The sequence below is a fragment of the Carcharodon carcharias genome, chromosome 12, assembly GCF_017639515.1.
Source record: "Carcharodon carcharias isolate sCarCar2 chromosome 12, sCarCar2.pri, whole genome shotgun sequence".
Classification (NCBI taxonomy): Eukaryota; Metazoa; Chordata; class Chondrichthyes; order Lamniformes; family Lamnidae; genus Carcharodon; species Carcharodon carcharias.
The window spans coordinates 129,042,116-129,069,781 of NC_054478.1; the positions used below are offsets into that span (position 1 = coordinate 129,042,116).

Consider the following 27,666-nt stretch of genomic DNA (forward strand, 5'->3'; position numbering starts at 1 on the left):
TGGCAATCGGGGGAAGGGCGAACGCTAAGGGTGAAGTGTTCGCCCCACACTTGAAGAGTTAATAGCTTTTTATTTGTTCCATACACATGTGTAAAATGGACGACAACAACAACAATTTGTGTTGATGTAGTGCCTTTAACATACTGAAACATCCCAAACTCCTTAATAGGAGTTGTAATCAATCTAAGCAGGTCAGCCATGGCTCAGTTGGTAGCACCCTCACATCTGAGGCAAACAGTTGTAGGTTTAAGTTTCACTTCAGGAATTGAGCACAAAAATCAGTACTGAGGCTGTGCTGCACTATTTGAGGTGCTGTCTTTCAAATGAAATGTTAAACCAAGGTGCACATATAAGATCCCACTATTTTGAAGAAGAAAGTGGGAGTTCGCCCAGTATCCTGCCTATCTGGTCATTATCACATCACTGTTTGTAGAGGTTTGCTGTGTACTAATTGGCTTCGGGTCTCCTACATTACAACAGTGACATTACTTGAAAAGTACTTCTTTGGCTGTAAGGTGCTTTGGAACATTCTGTGGTTGTGAAAGGTGCTACATAAATGCATGTCTTCCCTTTATTGATCGACTTCTGCTTTCTTGATGTCTAACTTATATAGGCTGTTGAGGAAAAAAGGGAATAAAGTATATGAGGTAATGATTACTCATGGATGATCGGGCTGAATGATATGTTTCCATGTTATAATTTCTGTGTAACATAATTGGCTTTTGCATCCCTGAAATAGGAAGGAGTGTAATCAGCAACATTTCCTGCACTTGATTGCTATCCAATGAGTGCCTAGATGTTGGCTGTTAGACTGAATAATGATGTCCAGATTCTTCCAAGAAGAATTGCCATGGGACAAGGTAGAGGGAGAGGGAGTGGGAGTGGAGATGGGATTTTAAAGCCCAGAAATGATGCGTTTCAGTCAGATGGGATGTTAAAATGCCAGAAGTCAAAATTTCGGACCCAACCTGCCTCCAGTTTTAACGGAGGTGGGATGGGGATGAGCAACTCACCTGTTTCCAGGAGCCGGGTTGTTCATTTAAGTATTTTAATGAGACCACATGCCTCATATTTGAGCTCCGTTTTAAATTTTATGCTGGCTGCCTAGTTTCCTGGACCTAGGGATATCTGAAGGTAGAGGCAAGAACTGTCAGATACAGCAGATAAGTGAAAATAATAGTATTGTCATTGGACTAGTATTCCAGAGACCCAGGGTAATATTTTGGAGACTCGGGTTCGAATCCCACCACAGCAGATGGTGAAATTTGAATTCAGTAAAAATCTGGAATTAAAAGTCTGATATGACCGTGAAACCATTGCCAATTGTCGTAAAAACTCTTCTGGTTCACTGATATCTTTTCAGGAAGGAAATCTCCTGTCCTTACCTGGTCTGGCCTATAGGTGACTCCAGAGACATAGCAATGTGGTTGACTCTTAAATGCCCTCTGAACAAGGGCAATTAGGGATGGACAATAAATGCTAGCCTAGGCAGGGATGCCCACATCCCATGAACGAATAAAAAAAAAGTGCCTTTCCCACCCTGCTTGTGGGCCAGGAAGAGCAGGAGTGTTTCCCCACCAGCCACCCACTAAATTTACCTGTAACCCATTCCCGAAGAGCTCCCCCACCCCACCCCAAGCAGTGCTGTCCCCATGAGCCCCAATCTCCTATTAATCTGGCCTTTCCCATTTCTCCCTTCTGCCATTTTCCTGAATCCTCCTTGTGTCCTCTGTGCTTGCCGGCTGCGGCCTCCAATCTCTCCCCTTTTTGCTTCTGATCTTCAGCCATCTCTAAACCCTTTTGATCTCCGTCCCCAATCCACCCTTTGATTTTATTTTTCTGCGCCCACTCATGACCTATGATCTGTGGGACATTTTACAACATTAGAATGCTCGCTTACAATGATAATGAGATTAACTGAAAAATATGTTTGCTTTAATTAGAATACACTTATGTGTAGCAGGTGATGTTCCAATCCAATTGCCAACAAATATTATTGGTCTTGTATTGTGATGTGTTGCACTAATCTTAGCAGTTATGCTTTGACAAATTTCCAGTTGTTGAAGACTGGATGAGTGAGTCTTTTGTAACACTGTTGTTACTATGTTATCAATCCATTGATCATCCACTTCCTTGACACTACCAAATTAATTTTTAAAAAGTCATTAATGAGGTTTGCACTTTTGACAATTTTGGAAGAATATACAGTAAGATAATGCTTCAATGTGCTACATATAATATTCTTAGTCTCATTGTGCTAATGTTTAGAGTCAGCTGAGGTAAGTAAAACATTAACTTTATTAAGAAACAACTTACTGTGGCTTCATCTTGCCTTGAGTTTCAGTGAGAGCAAGATCATGAGACATTGCACATTAGCATATCACAGAATTAACCCCTTATACTACATCTTCCCCCAAGTCTCTGACTTCCATTTCCTTGTAAAAGGGGCAACTGCTGTGGTGGTTTCACTAGTCTACCTGACCGGGTCTTCTGTTCCTTTGGAGGAGATTGGGGATTTGAGTCCTGCAGGTGATCTCTCAGGCACTGCTGGACCGAAGAAGAATTTGTATATGACTAGCGTCATCAGTCTGGTAGTTGTCTGAATCTCTTAATGAACGCAGCAACTCTGGTTTGTTTGGTTGTGTAGGTGCCTGCTTCGGCTGTGTAGGAAGGTGCTTTGGTGTGGCAGTTAGTGCGCATCTGTTCCCTCTTGTTGTACCATTTTTGGTTTAAATCAGGTAGAAACGTGAATGTGGTGTCTGTTAAACCACTTGTTCATGACCAGTTTGGTGTCGGATCCAAACTGGCTCTCCTGGTTGGAGGTCTGGTCGATAGTGTGCTTTGTGATGTTTGTCATAGTTCCACATCTGGCTGGAATGATACTCATCCTCTTTAACCTTGTCAAAGTCATCAGCTTGTACATAATGGCATGAGGGTATGAGTGAGAGAGTAGTCTTTCCATTAGGGGTTCACATGGTGCTATACCATTTTGGAGAGGAGTTGAACAATAGCTCAGATTTGCATGTTGGCTGTCGCTGTTCTTCTTAAGCAATCTATTCACTGTACGCCCTCCTCTTTAATCTCACTGTTGGCTTGAGGGTATCTTGGTGAGCTGGTAGTATGGACAAATCCCTACGATGCCGTGAATTCTATCAATGGCAAACTGCAATCCATTGTTTGAGATTACAATGTTTGGGATTCAATGTGTTGCAAATATCTCCTTCAGCAATGTAATCAATGTAACCCTACAGTTGCTTAACTTCTGTTCATCTCGAGTAGGGGCCTACAATCAAGAACACTTTGCTTCTGTGCTCAAAGAGGCCTACCCCAGGACATTCCCACACTCTTGATGGAAGGGAAGATGCCTTGTTTCTTGATGATGAATAACACAAGTAATACTGTTTGATATCATCTATTCCAATGATTTTGACAGACCTGGCCACCAAACAGAAATCTTGCTCTGGCTCAACGTTTTGTGATGCCCGAATGTCCTCGGTGCAATCGTTGAAGTATATCGAGTCTCAGAACTCTCGGAATGACCAATCTCTTGTCATAGATGAGTAAATCATCAACTACACCGAGATGTCCTTTCTGTTTATAGTTTTGTCTGAGAATGGGATTGTACACTCTGACCTGAGCAAATTTTCATCAGATTTCAGTGAATCTCTGATTTCATTCATTTGCTGAGTTGTTGCTGGTAGAGTTATGGTTGTTGTTGATGTGAAGGTTTCTACCTCTTTGACAAGTGCAAATTAACCTTGCTCAGGCCTTAAGGGTTTATGGGACAAAGCATCTGCTGTGGTCTGCTGCTTTCCCAGAATGTACTCTGTCTTTGCATCAAACCTCATCATCTTCAGTCTGAATCATTGTATTTGTGGAGTCATTTTTGCTAATTCCTTGGAATTTAAGATTGTCACTAAGGGTTTTGGTCTGTCTCTATCTTGAATTAGAGACAAAGAACACAATCCGCAAACTTTTCACAAGCCCAAGTAGCAGCTTCTTTCTCTGTAATGGTATATTTCTGTTCAGTTTCTGCCAGTAGTAAACTGGCTGTCTATCCATCTGTATCAGAAAAAGTTCAGCTCCCAACCTGTAGAAGATACATCTGCAGCAATGATAGTGGGTAGCTCTGGATCATTGTGGGCTAAAATATCAGGTGATATCAGCATCTCTGATTTTCTCAAAAAAAAACGTCTGTTGTGCCTCCTCCCAGCACCATGTGCTGTCTTGTAACAGGTGATGTAGCACTTCATTGATGACAGCTAGGTTTGGCAGTAAACCAACTTGATTGCTCTTGTCTTCTGTGGATTAACTCTGATACTGGATCCATCTACATTATGCCCAAGGATCTTGACAGTCGGCTGCAAGAATTCACATTTATTGTCGAGTCCTGCTTTCTGTAGGCATTGTAGAAAAACTCGCAGTCTAGAATCATGTTCTGAGTGGATCCATGGATCATGGCATCATTCATGTGACATATGACTTCAAGCAGACCAAATGGTGTAATGAAGGTTGTGAGCAATTTAGACTCGTCATTAAAGGGTAGTTGCCAAAAACACTTTGTATCTAGCTTTGTGCAGATCAAACTCTTTCCAAATTTGGCTAAGCTTTTGTCCACAGACAGCATTCTGATGGACTTCACATTCAACTGCTTTGTTCAGCTGGGTAAGATTTGTGCACCTTCTGATTGTTCCATTGGGTTTTAGAACTGGATCCACCCCTGAGCACCAGCTTGATGGTTCTGTCACAGGTGCAATATAACCCCTTGCTTCAACATAGAGTCAATTTCTTTTATATCTTTTGCAAGTGTGGATGAGATTTCTTTGTGTGTAAACAAAAACACTGCTTTTCAGGACATAGCATAACACATCACTGTCTTCCTAGAGCTGTGAACAGCAGTGGAAATTCAGCACTAAAAAGTTTTTAGGCTGAGATTCTTGGCCAACCAGGTCCTCTGTTCTGCAAGTCAGATGTAAGTCAGTACAGGCTTTCCTGCATAAGAGTGAACAGCTGAGGTTCAGGATCACATAAGGTTTCAGGGATTTTTCTCTCTGTACTGAAGGGTTGCACTCAGTTGACCTATGACTTTGAGTTATATACTTGCTGGCCCTTGTAGCGTTTTTGCATGATGGCTGAAAAGATCTTTTCTCCAACCGTGATTCAGCATCACAAAGAACTGAAATTGCTGCATCTGTATCTAACTTAAAAAGTATGTCTTATTTCCCTCCACTAGGATATCATCCCTCCAGTAGCTTCCGCTTGGTCCCTGGATCTCTCCAAAAGGAAAGGCATCTCAATATCACTGATATCTTCCACTTCATGGATTATGCCACCATTCAAAGGCTTTTTCTTTTTGCTTATTCTTTACAGGCTTCTTACTGCAGCACACAAATTGGAGGTGACTCTTCTTTCTGCAGAATTAGCATTCAGCCTTTTTGGTGGGACAATTTTCGTGCCATTGATTTTTTCCAGAATATTGATTACTGTTAGTTGGGGAGGTTGATGGACACTCTTCCTGCCTCCCCTGCTTTTTTACAGCCACCTCCTTTGCTTTTAAATTCAACATACTGCACTGAGTCAGTCATTTTTGGGATATGGTTCTCCTTGTTACCCTGAATCACCGATCGATTTTGCTTCTGACCTCAGCTTGTCACCTCAGTTGAATTGCCTTTGAGGTTAAATCACCTCTCGACTGCCAGGGCTCAGACAATCTTCACTCAAGACTCCAACAACAATTCTGTCCCTGATTAGTTCATCTTTTAAGCTGTCATGTTTACAGTTCTCTGCAAGTCTATAACAGATCATTAATAAGTGTATCAATACTTTCCCCTATCTTTAGGTGCGCTTTTTAATCTTAGCCTGCACGACAGTGGCATTCTTTCACGGATTGAAGTAGGCATCAAGTGTTAACCTGTTGAGCAGGCATCTGATAAAGGAATAAGCTGGAGCTTCTATATTGGTTTATTCACAAAACCCAATATAACACAAATGCAGACTACTTTTCCCTTCTACATAGTTACCCCTCTCATAGGTGGAAACTGGTTCTTGTATATGTGCCCTAACCTTTCCCAATTAGTATCAGCTGTTCTTAATCACAACTAGAACTTGTACAATTGTCACAGCATTTGCAACATTAATATCAAGTGCTTTTATTACTTCATCATACATAGCTTTTTCTTTGTGATCCCTTGCCTGACTAGGATATCAACTACACAGCCATCCATCGCGCATAATAGCGTACTGCTCACTGCTTGGCTTTGCAGCAAGGTCCAATGCCCTGCGATATCTGATGGAGATTTGGCACCAGTTCAGCCACGCTTTGCTTGATCGAGGGCTGCGATCTAGTCGAAGGTTTCTGGTGATGGTAGAGACATTTCCATTCCACTTCACTCACTGCCACTATATAACATCGTGGTCTCGTGCTAACACAATATTTACAGAGTTTGCTGAGGTAGGAAAACATTAACATTATTAAGAAACTTATTGTGGCTTCATTTTGCCATGAGGTTTAACCAGAAAGCAAGATTGAGACATTTCTATGATGATGTATACTGTGCCTTATTAACATATCACAGTTAGAATTAACCCTATCTATACTACACTTTTCAATCTAGACTGAATAATCATTTCCTTAACGGTTTGAATGAAGTTGATACCTAATTAAGCTAGATAAGGTTATACTGCTGTTATTAAATTGAAGAAATTATATGCTGCTTAACTTGACCCAAATACAGAGGTAACTATTACAGAAGAAAGTGAAGGTGATTACCAATATGAAGAGGTACTGCATGTTTTTTTTTGTTTACTTTCAAATGAAATCTTTATAAATATATTATACATTTGTTGTTTTTTCTGACTGGGCATTCAAGACACAAACAGTTCCACTCTTTAGGACCTTTAAGCTTGAATGGAAAATATTCCCGATGTAACCATGTGTGAAATGCCAGCTTGTAAAATTTGGGCTAAAGTGCAACTCACTTTTCCTGAAAGACGTTTACTATGGTAGTAAGTGTGTGCCTCTTCCAGCCAAACTAAAAACAGTTCTTCCTTTAAAGATGCTGTCTTGACCATTTGAACTCATGACTTTGCTGTTGTTTGCATAATTAATTTTAGTGTTCCTACAAATATTCATTATACTTTAATTATTGTTATTTTAGTAGATTTTTTAGGATTGCAAACAAAAGCCTTGAATATAATTTTTTGCAGTGGTTAGTTTAGCTGATAATTTCTTTCTACTGGCATATTTACATGTAAAATGTGCACCCTGAGACTTTCAACGAATTGTCAAATAACGCAAGTAGTTGTTTACACAATGTTCCACCTAGAATTGTTTCACGATCCTAAATAAAATGTGTGGGGTTATCTCTACACATTATCACTTTCCAGTTCTCTTGTTATTCTATTTTTTGTCCAAGCTAGCAGCAACATAGAATTAGTCATTTTATGTGAAACTAATCCTCCCATTATACCATGATTTGACCAATTGATGATCTGTTTTTGCTTTCTTTGTTTTGTTCAGATTCCTGCTGACGACGACATCAGTATTCTAGAAGGAGATGAAAGTTTGGAGAGTATAGTGAAAACAATAGAGCAACAGAATGAAGATTTAAAAGCTACAGTAAGAAGCTTTTATTGATATCAGGGTGAATTTGAGTATGTAGTTTAGCATATTTGAATTGTTAAACTATGAAATGAGTAAACTAAGTATTTTGAAAGCCCCAGTAGTGACACTGAACTTGAGGGTTGGAAACATTTTACACAGTTTTGTGTTGATGAATATTTATTAATTGAGACATGATTGTTTCAGTAATCAATGTATTTACTTTCTGATAAGTTAATGCATCCACTTCTATGTTAACATTAATTTTAACTGGAGTGAAAAGAGAAAGAGCTTGCATTTCCATTGTGTAATACATGACCCCAGAACTTCCGAAAGTGATTTACAGCCAAATGAAGAACTTTTCCACTGAAAGAGGTAATTGCTGAGTTTGAACTCCTCTGCTCCCAGCTATCCTGCCATAAACCAGCATCTACTGCTGAATCTTTGAATGTGCACCTTGCTAATCTAGTGCACGCATATTGTGGGATTCCGAATGACTTAGCTGATTTTTGTATGCAATGCGAATGTCTGGTAGCTTGGGAGGCCTCCCAAGCCAACCCAGACATATACATCTGTAAACCCAAAGGGATTGAAACAGTCATCCTCAACAAATGTGACTATATCAACAAAATGAACACCATTCTTAATGATGGGTGCATGTTCATATCCATTGGACCTTATGCGAAGCACAACAATGCAGCCCTGCTCGAAAGTGAGTTACAAAAACGCTTGCTGAATTTGTGTAAGAGTGATGAGCTGCCAGGTGATATTTGTTCTCATGTTTCACTGTATTCACGTCTATATGGGCTGCCCAAGACACACAAAAGTGATGTCCTTTTACTTCCTATTTTATCTATGACTGGTTCTGCACAACATGAATTAGCCAAATGGTTGGGTGCGTTGCCACAACCAGTTCTGAACAAGTCTTTCATGTACAGGGCAAGGGATTCCTTCACCTTTGCAAAGACCATACAGGGCTTGCATATAAATAGCAATGCCATGTCCATGTGCTTGTTCAACATTGCTAGCCTATTCACCAATATAATGCTCAAGGAAGCTATAGCCATTTGCACCACATCACTATATCACGGTGATCTAGATGCACCACCAATGTCTGAATCTGTATTCATTGAACTTATGAACTTAGCAACTCGTGGAGTTGAGTTCAGTTTTAATAACACCATATATTTCCAAATAGGTGGTGTTGCCATGGGATTCCCTCTAGGCCCAGTTCTTGCAAATATCTTTGTCGGTTTCCATGAGAAACACATCTTTGATGGAATGACCCCTAACCTCCTACCCCTTGCATATTTCTGATACGTCGATGATACATTTGCTATATTTGAATCTGCAGCTGCATGTAAGAACTTCCTTACACACCTTAGTGGGCTCCATCCGGCACTCAAGTTCACCTTCAAAATGCAGCGATCAAATGAGTTCACTGGTTTGATGTGCTGCTTGAGAAATCTACCAGTGAATTCTCTACAACTGTCTATCGCAAGCCTAGCTTTGTTGGTTAATGTAGATGTTGGGATTCCTACAGTTCTACTTGCTTTAAGATTGGCCTTATCAGCAACCTCATAATAGGGCCCAAGCCATTTGCCCACTCTGCAAGCTTGAAGCTGAAATAGGGTGCATCAAAGCCATCTTGTGGGATAATGGCTACCCTGATCAGATCATTGGCACTGAATAGGCCTAAGGCTGCCACTTTTGGCCCTAATAAGTGCCCAGTCTATCTTCACGGGCAAGGTGTCTCCAAAATTTGAGCAACAGGTGAAGCTAGCTGTTTCACGCTGTTACTATGCAGTAGCAATACGATTGGTATTCTCCACTAATAGGATGCTATCATCAAGCCAAAAAGACATTCTGCCAATAACAGAAATGAGTAATGTGGTGTATGAATTCCAGTGCTGGTATGATGCCAGGTATGTAGGCTGTACGTCCCAACAACTGGCGGATCATATCAAACTGCATGTCCCTTCGGCTGTTCACAACAGGCAAAGTACTATCCATACCCGACCAGCCCATACTTGCAAAACTCAAAACATAGTGTCCAACATTAGATGTGATTGTGTGATTGAACAGCACTTGCTAAACTTTCCTGATTGTGCTAAGAATTACACTGAAAACCAATTTAAGATTAGTCGGGCTCGCTGTGTGGCTCGCTTATGCATGCTAGAAGCCACATATCCACAAACAGTCCTTTTGCAGACAGAAGGTGCATGTCCATGTATTGCTCTTTTTTCAATCAAACTAAAGCTTGGAGGACAGTTATTCTCTTGTTCATTCCTCAGGGCAGTACCTTGACCAGAGTCGATCTGCCTGGTTTGAATTCGCACAAAAGCTTGGCAGTTAACAGTTCTCTGTTGCATTCTCCATGGTAATGCCTCTACCAATCAGAATCCACTTGCCAACCAATCAGTCTCTTCTCATGCAGTATAAATTGTTGTTCCCTTTATTGTTAGTTTGTCTTGGGAGCTGCCCTGATGAGTGGCAAGATGACAAGCTTCGATAGCATGTCTTTTTTCAGCAAAACATTTGAACTATAATCACTGTTGTAATGTAGAAAATGTGCCAGCCAACTTGCACATAGCAGAGTCTCTCATACACAGCAATTAAATACATTACTGATGAGCAGAGCAATGGCAGAGAAAGAAAGAAAAGGAAGCAAATTCTGCACTCTGGATCCCACTAATTTGTGGGATATCCTGGCCCATATGTCCAAAGATCTGTGAGATGAGAATTGGTCAAGTCAATCCCTGAAGACCCAAAGCAGGAACTTGTGAGCCTGAGTAGATGCCATCCTTGAAATTGAGGGACAGCCAACAACAACACTACCACTGAGACAAGGCTGATACTTACATCAGCCTCATAGGAGTTATTTTTGCCTTGTTTCATTAGCAGATCATTTATGCAAGTTCTTTAGAAGTTGTGCCAAATAAGGCCCTCACTGATTCAGTTATAATCTTTGGATCTGCACAAGGTAATGTACCACCTGCCTTTTTTGAACCTGATAAAACTGGTGAGCCTGAGCTGCATACATGACTACTACACTCCTGTTAATATTATTTTCAGTTTTCAGAGTTAATGACCTGCAGAAAGAAAAGAAAGCTTCCGTAACCCCAGAGGACTATAGGATGTGCTCTCATTAGAGATAGAAGACTGGTGGCGAGTTTAACCAGGTGGTCACCACACCTCAGGCGAGGGGCAAGGTTGATGAATAAATAATGACCTCTGCCGGTACAGGAATTGAACCCACACTGTAGCATCGCTCTGCATCACAAACCTGCCGTCCAGCCAACAGAGGTAGCCAACCCCCTTAATGACCTACAATGCCTTACTGTAGATCCGTTATATTTGACTTGCAATTCTGACTGGCCCTTTGAATTCACGCAGAGTTTCATCTAACGTCTCTTCAGTTTCACTTGGCTTCTGAAGTAGTTACCTTTTTAAATAAAAAGTCATGCAAATCAAAGCTAGTACATTGTTTGTTATCATGCTTCTCATATGGAGCAGTATTTCAATCGTTAATGATTTGCAGAAACCTGGTTAATGAGCTAGTGCTTCACTTGTTCTATGGTTTCTTCCTGATCTTGCTCTCAGTCAGGTTTTAGTTAACAGTATTTCCCAGGTTTGCACGGAGTGAGTCTTGTACATTTACAAAGTGCTACGGTTTAGATTTAACTGTGGCATGCAACACTATTAGCAGATTGCAACTAACTGATGTAGTAGCTTCTACAGCGGCATCAGCCATCTCCTAGAAATATTATTTGGCTGTAGTCCAATGGTGTTTGAAGATGATGAATAAACAAGGAAGGTAGATTTTGTCTTCAACTGAGAAGCATCTTACACATACACACACTGTGGACCGTGCTGGGGTTTGTTCTTTTATTGGTTTGAATTATTCAATTTCAGTTCATCTTTAGATTAACCTCAGCATCAACAAGCTTACAAATCATTCTGGCAATTAAAAAAGGCAAGGCACAATGGTTAAGTGGACCAAGAAACAGTCCAACTTCATGAACATAGATGGATTCACTTTGGAGAATGAGTATTTATCAAAAGTGAAGAGCAGAACAGAAGGTTGGGGATTGCAGATGAGATGTGGGTTGGGGAAGAGAGAGAGCCTGCTTGCCCCTCTTCCCAGCTTTACTTTTTGTACCAATTAATGGCTCATAATTATTGCATCCTTCATTACTGGAGGGCTCAGTTTGAAGCAGAATTGTGGACATAGCACATCTCACAATAGAATAAAAGCTCTGTGAGGTGACCTATCCCACGCTAAAGTGCAGTTTTAAATCAGAGAAATAGTTTATCAAGAGGGATAAAGATAAAAGGCCTAGCTCAGTTTTTCATGAGCAATGTTAATGAATTGGAGTGCCATACATAGTTGTGTCCACTGTGTGAACATGAAGACATTGAAAGTGTATCATTGGCTCAATTGCGTTGATGCAATGCTCGATACTAACACTGGCCAATGAATGTGCAAGGACTGACATTCATTCCTGAAATAAGCATTATGAAGCAAGCTGGACCCTGTTTTGTTCTATTTAAAGGGTGACTCAAAAGTTGTAGCTGAAATGCTTTTGACTTACACAAAAACTTTGCCTTAGCACAAGTAACACTGGTGAGTTGCTCAAGCAATTTAGGGGTTTTTGCTGATCACAGGAAGGCAGGAAGTAACATTACCTTGGAAACGTATGAGTTAATTTGTTGCAGTACCACTTGTTTTGTAACATGAGGACATACAGAGGAGGAGGCTGAGCTCGCTGAGGAGCGAGAAGGAAGGCTACATAGAAGGCTTTACCCCCAAAGCATCTAGGAGCACCTCTTCTATTTAACTGAGCCAGAAGCAGTGCCTGAGGAGGCTTTGATTCAGAAAGGAAGTAGTCACACAGTTGGTACACCTTCTTAGACCTGGAACCTCAAACCAGGCAATGATAGTGGCCATGAAGGTCTCTGTCACCCTATGTCATTCTATGCCACAGGATCTTTCCAGGTGGGAGCAGGTGACACCAGCAAATGTATTGAACATATTGAAGCTCGCTGTGCATATAAGACCCAGGGTTGTCATAGAGGCATTGTACAGAAGGGGAGGGGACTTCATCCTCTTCTCCCCGAGAGAACACTAGGATGAAAGGCTTTACTATGACAGTTGCACATGGTGATAGTAGGCTTCCCTGTGGTACAGGTTGCCTTCAACTGCATGCATGTAATTCTGTGAGCGCACCTAATCAACAGGGAATAATACCACAATTAGGACTATGACTGTCTGAACATACATTTGGTAAATGACCTCACCAAGTTGTTCTTCTTGGTGAATGGTCATTTTTCTGGCAATACCCACAATTCTTGTGTCTTCTGCTCTCCCAAGATGCATCACAGGTTGCCTACTTCACATGTGGCTCATGACCCTTCCACCATCTCACCACATGAGGTTAGAGGGCCTTCAATAAAACCATGGAATTACCTGCAAACCATGGAGCAAGTCAACAGTCTATTGAAGCAAAGGTTTCGCTGTCCAGATCACTTGGGAGATCTCCCTTGTATATGCTCAAGAGAGCCTCCATGTTTGTGGTGATGTTCTACATCCTCCGCACCTAGCAATTCTAAGGGCCCAGCCATTACACCTTGGGATTCACCATGTGCAATTGGTCAGAATGAGGGGAACTGCAGTGGGAGTGCCACTATGAAACACAAACCTACTGTTCACTCTCAGGATGGCAGCATTCCCTGCTCTGAGCTTTACAAATTCACTCATGGCCTTACTGGATCACCTCAGCCAGTCAGCCCAGACTGCTGTTACCCATAAGGTAATGCAATGTGAAGCCAGGCCTTGAGCTGTTCAAGGGCATCCAGAGGTCACCTCGAGAGGAGGGGGCAGGGTGATCACATCCACCATGAGTTACTAGACATAATGAGAGGGACTGCATTGTGTAGCTTCGCTTCATTCGAAGTAAACTTCCTACCTCAAATTTGACCCACCATCCCTTAACAGTAGTCCATTTCAGACTCCCCATCACAAACTCCCCTTGGCCAACATCAAATATGTTAGCCTAACCCGGTGTTCCTACGCAATGCTAGCCAATGGCTGCAGCATTGCTGGTAGAAGGCTGCCAATTTTCACCAGGGAAGACTGCAGATGGCATTGTAGGATGCCCTCGAACAGCACTTGAGGCCCGACTTTGGATTGAAATAACTTGGCATGGGTGTCAGCAGGCTGGGCTGACTGGTTGAGAGACAATAGTAAGGGCATTGGTGGAGTTGTCCTGGTGGGAACAAGAATATTGCCATCCTGAGAATGGACAGCAGGCCACTCCAATAGGGGCAGCACTTCAGAAATCCTAGTAACCTAGGTTGTGGCATTGATAGGGGACAGTACAGCCTGGAGTTCTGAAGGTTTTGTTGCATGCCAGGGTTAAAAAATCTCTTTGTGGCTAGAGAAGATGATTTTGGAATGAGGTGGAGGGTGGGGTGGGGGTGGGGGTGGGGATCCAGTTGTTGTGGCCCCTGTAGGAACCAATAACAGTTAGAATTAAGAATCATGTTCTGTGGAAGGAGTTTGAGAAACTCTGCACTCAATTAATAAGCAGAACCTAAAGTAATAAGCAGAACCTAAAGTAATAACCTTGGGTTTACTACATGAACCACAAGCAAATTGGCATAGGGTCAAGCAGATTAGAGAATTAAACATGGTTCAAAAAGAATTATCTGGGAAGAAGGGGTTTTGATTCAGGGGGCACTGGGACCCATAATGGGGAAAGAGAAAACTTATTGAGATAGCAGCTCAGTTTAAGTGGAGGCTATCAGCATTCTTGCTAAATGGATAAATAGATCTAAAGGATAGAGCTTTAAATTAAAAGGTGAGGAAGAAGGGATCACGCGAAGGAAAAATTGGAAATCTAAAGAGAAAAGTTGAGGCAATAGAGCCATGGCGATTTGGGTAAAGACAAGCAGAGTGGGACAGGAAGATCATAAGAAAAAAGTGGAGCAAGAGTAGCCCATTCTACATGTGCGACAAACACTAACATCAGTGGGCTATCTGCACTAGTGAAGGATGTGCTGGAATGAAGTGCAGTGTCTTGAGAAGGCAATGGATCCTCTGAACCTACCAGTGGACTAGGAGGCCTTGTCTCTTCCTCATCTGCTGCTGTACCTGCTCGACAGACATGACTAAATGAAACAGTTGGTCCTTCAACCAATCTCTGGATCCTCCCCTTAAACTAGGCACATCCAATGGTATTAGAGGCTCCCACAGGTCACAAATGGTCAAGGCAATGACGGTTGCAATCACTGTTCTCACTCTCCACTGCTTCCATACCTGCCTCGCTCTAAGTAATAGCCATCAGCTCTCCATCGGTTGCCTCCACCATTGGCAATGAATGGAACTCCACCTCCCATGCATTGACACTTTGGCATTGTGACCACGCTTCTCTTGCAAGCAGACATACGCAATGTCACTCCTATCTCATGGCCCATCTGTGTGGGTCACTCTGAGCCACTAAATGTGCAGCATCGTGCTGTTGGGATAGCAATGTGAACTAGCCATTCAGCTCTCTAAATGCAGCGTGTACCCATCATTGACTATGGCTTTGGGTGCAAGTGAGTTGGGTGCTGTTATTGAGTTGGTAGACGTTGATGTCCATGTTGCCCCATGCATGTGTCTAACACCTGAACTCACATTTCATGGGCACCTCTTAATTCATGCTGGACTTCCAATTTGCCATTCTAAACACCACTCACCTTTTCAGATTGAATCAGGTCATTTAATATCTTTTGGCACTGGATTTATATTCTTGCAACCACCACTTAGCTACTGACTTTCTCTGCAATCTCCAGCCATGTCTTTTTCATTAGGCTTACTGGCCTTGTTCTCCCATATGCTGGAAATAGGACATAAGAACTTTGCCTTGCTGCTTGCAGGAGCGCACCTCTAGGGAGGCATCACTGAATCTTGGGGCAAACCTCCAGGTGATGAAGCCATTTCTCTGCAGCCTCCATTTTTTTAAAAATATTCTTTCAGGGGATGTGGGCATTGCTGAGGTGGTTTTGGTTAGCCTCCTTGAACCACTGTAGTCCGTGTGTAGGTACATCAGTAGACTGATGGGGCAGTAATTGGCTGGGTTGGATTTGTCCTGCTGTGTGTGTGTACAGGACATACCTGGGCAATTTTGCATATCATCAGATAGATGCCAGTGTTGTAGCTGCACTGGAATGGCATGGCTCAGGGTACAGCTAGTTCTGGAGGACAAGTTTTCAGTACTATTGCTGGAATATTGTCAGGGCCCATAGCCTTCACAGTATCTGGTGCTATCAGCTGTTTTTGATATCACGTGGAGTCAGTGGAATTGGTTGAAGGCTGGCAACTGTGATACTGAGAATCTCGGGAACAGGCCAAGATGGATCATCCACTTGGCATTTCTGGCTGAAGATTGTTGCAAATGCTTCAGCCTTCTGTTTTTCACTGATGTGCTGGGCTCCCCCATCATTGAAGATGGGGATATTTGTGGAGCTTCCTCCACAGTGGAGTTGTTAATTTATCTACCACCATTCACAACTGGATGTGGATGCGGCAGGACTGCGGAACTTAGATCTGATCCGTTGGTTGTGGGATTGCTTAGCTCTGCCTATTGCCTGCTGTTTATGCTGTGTAGCATGCGAGTAATCCTGTGTTGTAGCTTTATCCATGGTTGTCACCTCATTTTTAGGAACTGCTGCTGCAGCTCCTGGCATGCTCTCCTGCACTCTTAATTGAACTAGGTTAATCCCCCAGCTTGATGGTCACAGTAGAGTGGGGGTTATGCCAGGCCTTGAGGTTACAGATTGTGGTTATATACAATCCTGCTGTTGATGGCCCACAACGCTTCATGGATGCCCAGTTTTAAGTTGTTAAATCCATTCAAAATCTATCCCATATAGCATGGTGGAGGGCATCCTTAGCGTGAAGATGGGACTTCGCTTCCACAAGGACAACCCCAATGACATATATCCCCAATGACATAGTCATGGATAGATGCATCCATGACAGGTAGATGGATGAGGTCAAATAGGTTATTCCCTCATCACCAGCTGCAGACCCAGACCCAGTCTTGTAGCTATATCCTTTAGGACTCGACCAGCTCATTTAGTATTGGTGCTACCAAGCTACTCTTGTTGATGGACCTTGAAGTCACCCACCCAGAGTACATTCCATGCCCTTGCCAGTCTTAGTGCTTCTTCCAAGTGGTGTTCACCATGGAGGAGCATGGAGTTATCAGCTGAGGGTGGAAGTGGCAGTGGGTTGTAACCAGCAGGTGGTTTCCTTTCCTATGTTTGATCTGATATGAGACTTCATAGAGTCCAGAGTCAAAGCTGAGGACTCCCAGGTCTACTTCCTTCCGACAGCATACCACTATGCCTCCGCCTCTGATGAGTCTGCCCTGTCGATGGGACAGTGCATACCCAGGGATGGTGGCATGGTGTCTGGAACATTCTAAGGTATGATTCCTTGATTATTACTATGTCAGGCTGTTGCTTGACTCATTTGTGGGACAACTCTCCCAATTTTGGCATAAGCCCCCAGATGTTCATAATGAGGACTTTGAAGGGCTGACAAAGTTGGTGTGCTGTTGGCGTTTCCAATGCTTAGAGTGATGCCAAGTGGTCCATCTGGTTTCATCTAACCCCTTCCTTTGTAGTCTGTCTGCAAGCTGCATGAATGCTGTAGTTTTTTTTAAAACTTGCACTTAACAGCAAGCAGCCAGCACTATGACCCTCCAGCCTTTCTTAATTGACCCAGTTCTCTGCCTGCTGGCCCTTAATTTGTTCTTCCAAGTAAAATTGAATGGTAAGTCCTGCCACCCACCTGTGTGCTGCCGACCCAAATATCCCAGAGACGTTGGGTCGTCCACCTGAAAAGTCAGCCTATGCTTGCAAGATGCTGTACCTAATCATACAACCCGGGCCTGTGCAGTTTGGAGATCTTACTGGGGAGGTATTTGGGATGCACTTCCTCACTCCACCTTGTCTGGGACTCCAGCTGTTCAGTGTGGGCGCTGTCGCTGCAACTCTGCAGATCCTCGTCGCCTCCCCAGCCCACTGTATTATCTTGACCTCTGTGTTCCTGTAGGGGGCCAGTGCCCGCACAGGAGGATGAGAGAGAGCATGGCCAAAAGTGGAGTGAGTCTATCAGCAGCAAATGCGGGAGAGAAGAAATGGCCTGTGATAGGAGGAGCAGTTCCTTGCAGAATCTTTCATTGAACTTAGCCATAGTTTGAACAGTGGCTCTGTGGGCCTGATACAGACACTTGGCAGGCTGGCTTCTGGCCAATGGGCCTTGGTTGGACAAGCCTTAACTAGGTTCATTATAGCCTTCTGGACTCAACATTGAGATCAGCAATTTTAGATTGTAAACTGCCCATGTGTTTTTTTTTTTGCTGGTAGGTTTTTCTTCAGTTTCTCCCTTTCTTTCCTTGAATTTGCTTTTGGATGGCAGCAATTCAGGATTGCGCGATTCACACTTCCTCTGGACACTGTTTTTCTGTTGTTCCATTATCACTCCATCATCACTTAATCGTTCAGCATGAAATCTTTTGTCATTTATTTAATTTCTCCTGCCTTCCACTCTATCATAGACTTTCCCTTTTGTCTTTCTTCCTGTCTTTCTCCCCTTTCACTCGCTCAAAAACCTATGTTTTTAGCTTTGCCTAGTTCTGATGAAAGATCACAAACCTGAAATGTTAACTACTTCTCTTTCCACAGCTTCTGCCAGACCTGTTGAGTATTTCCAGCATTTTCTGTTTTTTATTTCGGATTTTCAATATTTGCAGTATTTTGCTCTTGTGTTGGGGCAGCAGCCAGGGATTTCATGACCATTCTCTGAGTTTCGATTGTAGTACCAAGACATCAGGAGGTCTATGCTGCAATGGAAGCTGAGATAGTGTCCAGCAGATTATCCATCATGGGTCAGTCTGACATTGCTGCCATGGAAGCCACTTCCACGGTGCAAAGGTTGGACTCCAAGTTCTGCATGATGTTTTGTTCTATGGTGCTTCTACCTCAGCGGTCTGCTGTTCCTCTTGCCTTTCTCATGAGGCTGCAGTGGTTGGCCAGCCAGCAGATCTTAACTATCCAAAGGCACAAAAGCATAAGGACTGGATAGCGGTCAAGTAAGGACAGGTGGGGAGTAAATCAGGAGGTGCAAAATCAATCATCTGCAGTATCCATTTCAATAGCACTATTCAGGATGAAGATGAGGATTGAATGGAGAAAGTACCTAAACTAGGAACTTACTTTTGGCCTCAGCAGCACCTGATGCCAGAGGCTCTGTGGCATTGGTCTTGAGGATTCCATAGACCATCTCCTTGAAGGTGTTGAGGGGATACAGGCATGCTCATCCTCTGGCCCTCCCTGTTTGGGAGTTGTGGTTGTTGGAGGTCAGTCATCTCAGCTCCAGGACATCACTGCAGGAGCTCCACAGGATGGTATGCTAGGCCCAACCATCTTCAGCTGCTTCACTAATGACCTTGCTTCCATCATAAGGTCAGAAGTGGGGATGTTCGATGATGATTGCACAATGTTCAGCACCATTCACGACTCCTCAGAAACTGAAGCAGGCCATGTCCAAATGCAGCAAGACCTGGAAAATATCCAGGCTTGGGCTGACATGTGGCAAGTAACATTCACACCATGCAAGTGTCAGGCAATGACCATCTCCAACAGGAGAGAATCTAACCATCGCCCCTTGATGTTCATAATGTTCAATGGCAGTACCATCACTGAATCCCCCACTATCAACATCCTGGGGTTTACCATTGACCAGAAACTGAACTAGCCATATAAATACTGTGGCTCCAAGAGTTTCTGGTTCCAAATCTCCTTTCGTACTGATGCCTGCGTCCTATTTCCAGACGATCTCGCTATCACATTAACATTGTATCCTCCATTTTCTGTCTTACCACCAAATGACACATTTCCACCATGAACTCTGCCGGAAAGGAATATTTTCCAAGGAATTTATTTTAAGAGCTCCTGACATCTATTCTAGTAGTGTGTGCTTTTCCACAAATTTAACTCCCGTCAAAACTAGAAGCCTGTCCATATTCGGTACTCTGGGGCAGTCTGGTAACTTAAAGTTAAATTGATTGCATCTGGAAATTTCCCAATCTTGCAATATAGCCTACCAAATTTCATTGTATAATCTTCTATGGAGTTATCCTCCAACTTTCTAAATTTGTCAAAGTCTGACCACACTTCATAAGCACATAATAAATCATCCTTCTAGTAGATCTTATCCATAAAATCTAGTAACATTTCCAAACCTTCAACTGTGTCCAAATGTTCGGGCTCCAACTCCAGAAATACTTTGCATCTTATTTTGCCTTCATAACATAGCATAAGTGCCAAAGCCATTCCCTGTTTTTCCTTTGGCAAGGAGGTAACCCATTTCCACGTGGTTTCTTCATTTTTTCATTTGTCATATGGTTGACACTCAGAAAAAATCAGTGGGTAATTATACCCTGACACTAAATTTTGATTAGGCTATTTTTGAGTAACTTCAAACCACTCTACTCTTAAAGTTAACTCCAAATACAGTCTTTTGTCCAAAGAAAGCTTAGTTTCCAATCTTCTTACTTACAAGCAGCAACCATCCTCTGCTACCACTGTTAAGCTCCAATAGCTAATAGGCAATAAAGACCAAGGCTGACCTTTGGATAGAGTTTTATTTCTAGTCCATAAAACTTTCTCTAATGAGAGAACTTGTCTCACCTGTTATCCCTTTTAACTCTTTTGAGTAACCAAATTAACTAAATTAAAGAAAGCAAGGGACAAAGTAAGAAGCAGCCCCTTAAGGGGGTGTTATCCCTTTTATACAGCCAAATATTTGTTAACTAAGAATTAGTAATTGAAACTCCTTTAAATGTTTCCTTCCCAAACATGCATCTCCCTCTTATTGAGGGAAGATTAGAAGATTATGGCAAGCCCTTCTGCTCTCCCCATCTCCACTTCCCTCAGCAACCTGGGATGCAAGACAAAAGACCTGGCAACATAGAGCATAATCATCCTTTCCATCATATACCTGTACTGCCTTTCAGTTTTCCTCCCATCCATTATCTCTAACATCTCCACTTCTGATACTTTGTTAGCATTCTCTTCCTTAGTAAACACTGATACAAAGTACTCATTAAATATTTTCACCTTGCCCTGCACCTTCTTTGTTCCTAAAGGGCCCCAGTTTGACTCCGAATGCCCACTTACCATTTACATGCACACAGAAGATTTTTGGATTCACTTTTATGTTAACTGTTATTCTATTCTCATTCCCTCTTTGCCAGTCTTATTTTCCTCTTCACTTCCATTCTCAACTTATTGTATTTGGCCTAGTTCTTGCTTGAAGAATTTGCCTGACAAGCATTGTACATCTTTTTGTTTCATCATATGCTCTATCAGTCTTGTCATTCAAGGAACCCTGGCTTTGGTTTCCCTGGCCTGCCTTCCTTTTTGAAATGTGTTTATAGACTCTGATGTCTACAGCACAGAAGGAGGCTATGTGGCCCATCATGTCCACGCCAGTCAACAAAGATCTGACTACACTAATCCCATTTTCCAGCACTTGGCTCATAGCCCTGGAGGCTATGGCAATGCATGTGAATATCTAAATATTTCTTAAATGTTACGAGAGTTTCTGACTCAACTACCCTTTCAGGCAGTGAGTTCCAGACTCCCACCACTCTCTGGGTGAAAAAATTTCTCCTCAACTCCCCTCTTACCCTTCTGCCTGTTACCTTAAATCTATGCCCCCTGGTTATTGACTCCTCTACTAATGGAAAAAGTGCCTTCCTATCCCTCCTATCTATGCCCCTCATAATCTCATACACCTCTATCAGGTCCCCTCTCAACCTTTGTTGCTCCAAGGAAAACAACCCCAGCCTATCCAATCTTTCCTCACAGCTCAGACCCTCTAGCCCAGGCAGCATCCTGGTAAATCTCCTCTGCACCCTCTCCAGTGCAAACACATCCTTCCTATAATGTGGTGACCAGAACTGAACACAGTACTCCAGTTGTGGCATTACCAGCATTTTATACAGTTCCAGCATACTCCCTGCTCTTGTATTCTATGCCTCAGCTAATAAAGGCAAGTATCCCATCGGCCTTCTTAACCACCTTATCTATCTGCCCTGCTACCTTCAGGGATCTATGGATATGCACACCAAGGTCCCTCTGATCTTCAGTACTTTCCAGTGTTCTACCATTTGTAGTGTAATCCCTTGCTTTGTTACCCCCCACCAAGTGCATTACCTCACACTTCTCCAGATTGAATTCCATTTGCCATTGCTCTGCTCACCTGACCAGTCCATTGATTTCCTCCTGCAGTTTATGGCTATCCTCCTCTCTGTTTACCACCCTACCAATTTTCGTGTCATCCACGAACTTCTTGACCATATTTAAGTCCAAATACTTTATGTACACCACAAACAGCAAGGGCCACAGTACTGAGTTCTGCGGAACCTCACTGGAAACAGATCTCCAGTTACAGAAACATCCCTCTACCATCACATTCTGCTTCCTGCTTCTCAGCTAATTTTGGATCTAACATGCCACTTTGCCTTGGGTCCCATGGGCTCTTACTTTCTTGATCAGTCTTCCATGAGGGATCCTAACAAAAGCATTGCTAAAGTCTTTGCGGACCACATCAAATGCATTACCCTCATCACTACTCCTGGTTACCTCCTCAAAGAATTCGATCAAAATTGTCAAACACGACCTTCCCTTAAATTAATCTCTGTCTCTCCAAGTGCAGATATGTTCCCTTAAAATTCCTTCTCGTAACTTCCCCACAACCGAGGTTAGACTGACTGTCCTGGTCTATCCCTTCCTCCCCGTTTTAATAATGGGACAATGTTAGCAGTGCTCCAGACCTATGGCACCTCATCTGTGGCCAGAGAGGATTTGAAAATTATTGCTAGGGCCCCTTTCCTTGCCTCCCTCAACAGCCTAGGATACATCTCATCCGGGCCTGCGGACTTAGCCACTTTTAAGGCCACTAAGCCTGCTAGTACCTCCTCTCTCTCTGTTAATTTCCTCTAATATTTCACAGTCCTCCACCCTGATGCCTATATCTTTGTAGCCTTTTTCCTTTGTGAAGACCGGCACAAAGTATTCAATGAGGACTGCACCCACCTCTTCTGGGTCCACACACGCATTACCTCAATGGCCCCTAATTGGCCCTACTTGTTCCCTAGTTATTCTCTTGCTCTTTATATATTGAAAAAAACCCCTTTGTGTTTTCCTTTACTCTACCCACCAATGCTTTTTCATGCATCCTCTTAGCTTTCCTAATTTCCTTTTTAAGTTCCCCTCTGCACTTTTTATACTCCTCTAAGGACTCTGCTATATTGAGCCATCGGTATCTGTCATAAGCTTCTCATTTTTTCTTAATCCTCACCTTTATGGTCTTTGGCATCCAGGGTTCTGTGGACTTGGTCCCCCCGCCTTGTCTTTACGGGAACATATTTGCTCTGTACTCTCGCTATTTCCGCCTTGAATGCCTCCCAAGTAGCTGCTCCCGGTCCACTTGGGCCAAATCACATTTCATTTTAGTAAAATTTAGTCTTTCCCCAGTTTAGACCTTTTATTCCCGACCCAACCTTATCCTTTTCCATAACTATCCTAAATCTAACTATTACGGTCACTATCTCCAAAATACTCTTCCACTGATACACCTTCCAACTGCCCGGGCTCATTTCCAATTTTAGGCCCAGAACTGCCCCCCATCCTTGTTGGGCTTTCTACGTACTGACAAAAAAGTTTCTCCTGGATGCAACTTTAGAACTTTGCTCCCTCCCAACCTTGCACACTAAAACTCTCCCAGTTAATATTTGGGTGGTTAAAATCCCCGACTATTACTGCCTTATTATTCTTACACTTCCCTGAAATTTGATTACATATTTGATTTCTATCTCTCCCTGACTGTTTGGAAGTCTATCGTACACACCTAATAGTGTGTTTGCCCCTTTTGTGTTTTTTTACTTCTACCCATATGGCTTCATTTGATGATCCTTCCAAGATATCATCCTTCCTCACTGCTATAATTGACACCTTGATCAATGTTGCAACCCCCCCCCCCTTCTATCCCGCTCTTTATCTCACCTGAATATCCTATAACCAGGAATGTTGAGCTGCCAATTCTGCCCTTCTTTTAGCTAAGTCTCAGTCATAGCTATGATATCATGCTCCCAGGTGCCTACCTATGTCCTCAGCCCGTCTGTCTTATTCCTCAGGCTCCTTGCATTAAAATATATTCCATTTAGCCTTGCTAAACTCACTTTCTAATCTAGCCTATGTTTCCTCTGTTTTAACTTCTAACTCCATCTCAGCTTCTCTCCCCTCTGAACTACTTTTCAGGATCCCATCTCCCTGGCAATTTAGTTTAAATCTGTCCCAACAGCATTTGCAAACCTCCCTGCAAGGATGTTGGTCCTGTTCCTGTTCAGATGTAACCCCTCCAACTTGTACAGGTTCCACCTTCCCTAGAAACGGTCCCAATGCACCAGGAATCTAAAGCTTCCCTCCTGCACCATCTCTCCACACACGCATTCATCTGCTTTATCCTTCTGTTCCTATACTCACTAATGCATGGCACCGGGAGTAATCTGGAGATTACTACCTTTGAAGTTCTGCTTTTCAATTTCCTACCTAACTCCATAAACTCTGCTTGCAGGACCTGATTTGCCTTTCTTCCTAAGTTATTGGTCCCAATATGGACCACGACCTCTGGCTGCTCGCTCTCCCCTTTCAGAATGTCCTGTAGCTGTTCTGTAACATCCTTGACCATGGCACCCAGGAGGCAACATAACATCCTTGAGTCACATCTACGAGTGCAGAAGTGCCTGTCTACTCCCCTCACTAATGAATCCCCTAACACTATTGCCCTTCCACACTTCTCCCTCCCACCCTGAGCAGCTGGACCACCCTCAGTGCCATGACCTTTGCTCTAGTTGGGCTCCACAGAGGAACTGCCATTCTCACCGTTTTCTAAGGCCGAAAAAGCGAGTGAGATGCACTCGGGCGATTCCCTCACTACCTGCCTGGTCCCCATTCCCCCTCTGCTTGTGATTCCTTAAGCTGCGGGGTGACCAAGTCCTGAAACATGCTATCCACAAGCCTCTCAGCCTTGTGAATGCACCATAGTACCCCCAGCTGCCACTCAAGCTCCAAAACCCAGTGCTCGAGTTGCTCCATGCACACATGGTCACCCAGACTGCCAGGATCGTCGAAGATTTCCCACTTAGCGTAGGATGTGCAAATCGCGGGACTGAGTTCCCCAGACATATCTTAACTAAATAGAATATGGACCCTGGCTTTTATTTTGCCCTTACTCCTACTTGTAAATAGACTAGATGCTAGACCCTCCTCTTGCACTCTCCTTTAGGTGCTGCTGACTGCCTGTCCCAAGGTCCCCTTCTCGCACTCTCCTCTAGGTGCTGATGACTGCCTGTCCCAGGGTCCTCCTCTCACACTCTCCTGTAGATGCTGTAACTGCCTGTCCCAGTGTCCTTCTCTCGCACTTTCCGCTCAGCCTGTACCTGAAAGGTCTCTTCCTTGAAGACCACCCATGTTCTGTTACAGTGTTTCCTGACAAACTTTGGTTTCATTTTATTCTGGCTAGATCCCTTCCTGTGCCATCGATGTCAACTTTTTTCCAAATTAGAAGTTCTACTTTCGACTGTTCCTTGCTCTTCTCCATTACTAATGTAAACCTAATGATGGAACGAGGCTGAGATAATTCATTCACTTGGCACTTCTGGCTGGGGATGTTTGCAAATGCTTTAGCTTTGTCTTTTGAACTCGCTTGCTGGGCCTTCACCATCATGGAGCTCTTTCTCCTGTGAGTTGTTTAATTGCCCATTATCTTTCATGACTCAATCTGGCAGGACTGCAGAGCTTTCATCTGTTGGTTGTGTGATTGCCTAATCCTTTCTTTAATAGGCTGCTTCTGCTGCTTAGCATGCATGTAGTACTTTCTCTAGTTTCACCAGGCTGTCATCTCATATCTTTAGGCATGCCTAATCTAGTGCTGCTCCTGGCATGTTCTTTTACACTCCTCATGAAACATGTTTGGTCCCCCGGCTTGACGGTAATGGTACAGTGAAGGAAATGCTGGCCATGAGGTTACAGGTTGCTCCAGAATGTAATTTTGCATCTGCTAAAACCATAGAAAACTTATGGGACAGAAAGAGGCTATTCAACCCATCATGTCTATGCCAGCCAAAAGAGAAAAAAATAAATTAGCCGTTCATTTTAATCTCACTTTCCAGCACCTGGTCCGTACCCTTGCAGGTTACAGCACTTCAGGTGCAGATCCAGGTACCTTTTAAATGAGTTAAGCATTTCAGCTTCAGCCAACAATTTGAGCAATGAATTCCAGACACCCACCCCACTCTGGGTGAAAAAGTTTATCACCTTAAATCTATGCCCCCTGGTAATTGACCCCTCAGCTAGGAGAAACAGGTCTTTCCTGTATACCCTATCTAGGTCCCTCATAATTTTGTACACCTCAATCAGATCACCCCTCAGCCTCCTTTGTTCTAAGGAAAACAACCCTAGCTTATCTAATCTTTCCTCATTGGTGCAATTTTCCAGTCCTGGCAACATTATTGTAAATCTCCTCTGTACTCTCTGCAGGGCAAATATGTCCTTCCTGTGATGTGGTGACCAGAACTGTGTACAAAATTCCAGCAGTGGCCTAACCAACATTTTATACAGGTCCATTATTACATCCCTGCTTTTGTATTCAATATCTCGTCCAGTGAAGGAAAGCATTCAATGTGCTTTCTTTACCACCTTATCCACGTGTCTTGCCACCTTCAGGGACCTGTGGACATGCACTCCAAACTCTCTCACTTCCACTGCCCCTCTCAATATCCTCCCATTTATTCCCTTGCTTTGTTTGCCCTCCCCAAGTGAATTACCTCACACTTTTCTAGATTGAATTCCATTTGCCACTTTTCCAGCCACTCAACCAAACCATTGATAACTTTCTGGGGGTAATAGCTATCCTCTTCATTATCAACTACACAGCCATTTTTTGTGCTATCTGCAAATTTCCCATCATGCCATCCACATTTAAGTCTAAATCATTAATATATACAACAAACAACAAGGGCCCCCAGCACTGAGCTCTGTGGAATGCCACTGGAAACCGTTTTCCATTCGCAAAAACATCTTTTGACCATCACCCTTTGTTTCCTGTCACTGAACCAGTTTTGGATCCGACCTGCCACCTTCCCCTGTATACCATGCGATCTCACTTTTCTGACCAGTCTGCCATGTGGGGCCTTATCAAATACCTTACTAAAATCCATGTAGACAACATCCACTGCACTACCCCCATCAACCTTCCTTGTTACTTGCTCAAAAAATTCTATAAAATCAGTAATATATGATCTTCCCCTAACAAAACCATGCTGACTATCCCTGATCATTCCATGCCTTTCTAAGTGACAGTTTATCCTGTCTCTCAGAATTGATTCCAATAATTTGCCCACCATCAAAGTCAGACTGACTGGCCTATAATTTTATGGTCTATCCCTTGCATCCTTTTAAAATATTGGTACAACGTTCTCAGACCTCCAATTCTTTGGCACTTCGCCTGTATCTAGTATGGATTGGAAAATAATCCTCAGAGCAACCACTATTTCCTCCCTAGCTTCATTTAACAGCCTGGGACACAATCCATCTGGCCCTGGTCATTTATCTACCTTCAAGAATGCTAGTCCCTCCAGTACTTCCTCTCTCATTATGCTATTGTATCTAATATTTCACACTCCTCTTTAATTACAATATCTGCATCATCTCTCTTCTTAGTTAAGACAGAAACAAAATACTCTTTGAGAACCCTGCCCATATCTTCAGCATCAACACTCAAGTTACCATGCACATCTCTGATAGGCTCTACCCTTTCCCTAGTTATTCTTTTGCTATTAATGTAATGGTAAAATATCTTTGGGTTTTCTTTGATTTGATTGCCAATATTTTTTCATACCCTTTTTACAATTCCCTTTCTTACTTCACCCTTGTCCTTCCTA

General features: G+C 43.0%; 1 protein-coding gene across 1 annotated transcript in view; it reads left to right on the plus strand.

Annotated features, from left to right (window-relative positions):
• The window catches only part of LOC121284978 (sperm-associated antigen 16 protein), a 1,312,939-nt gene that overhangs the window by 14,916 nt on the left and 1,270,357 nt on the right, over positions 1–27,666 (plus strand). Inside the window, exons 2-3 of the mRNA XM_041201017.1 lie at positions 6,735–6,781; positions 7,520–7,618. Of these exons, the coding sequence (XP_041056951.1) occupies positions 6,735–6,781; positions 7,520–7,618 (146 nt within the window). The remainder of the gene's footprint in view (positions 1–6,734; positions 6,782–7,519; positions 7,619–27,666) is intronic.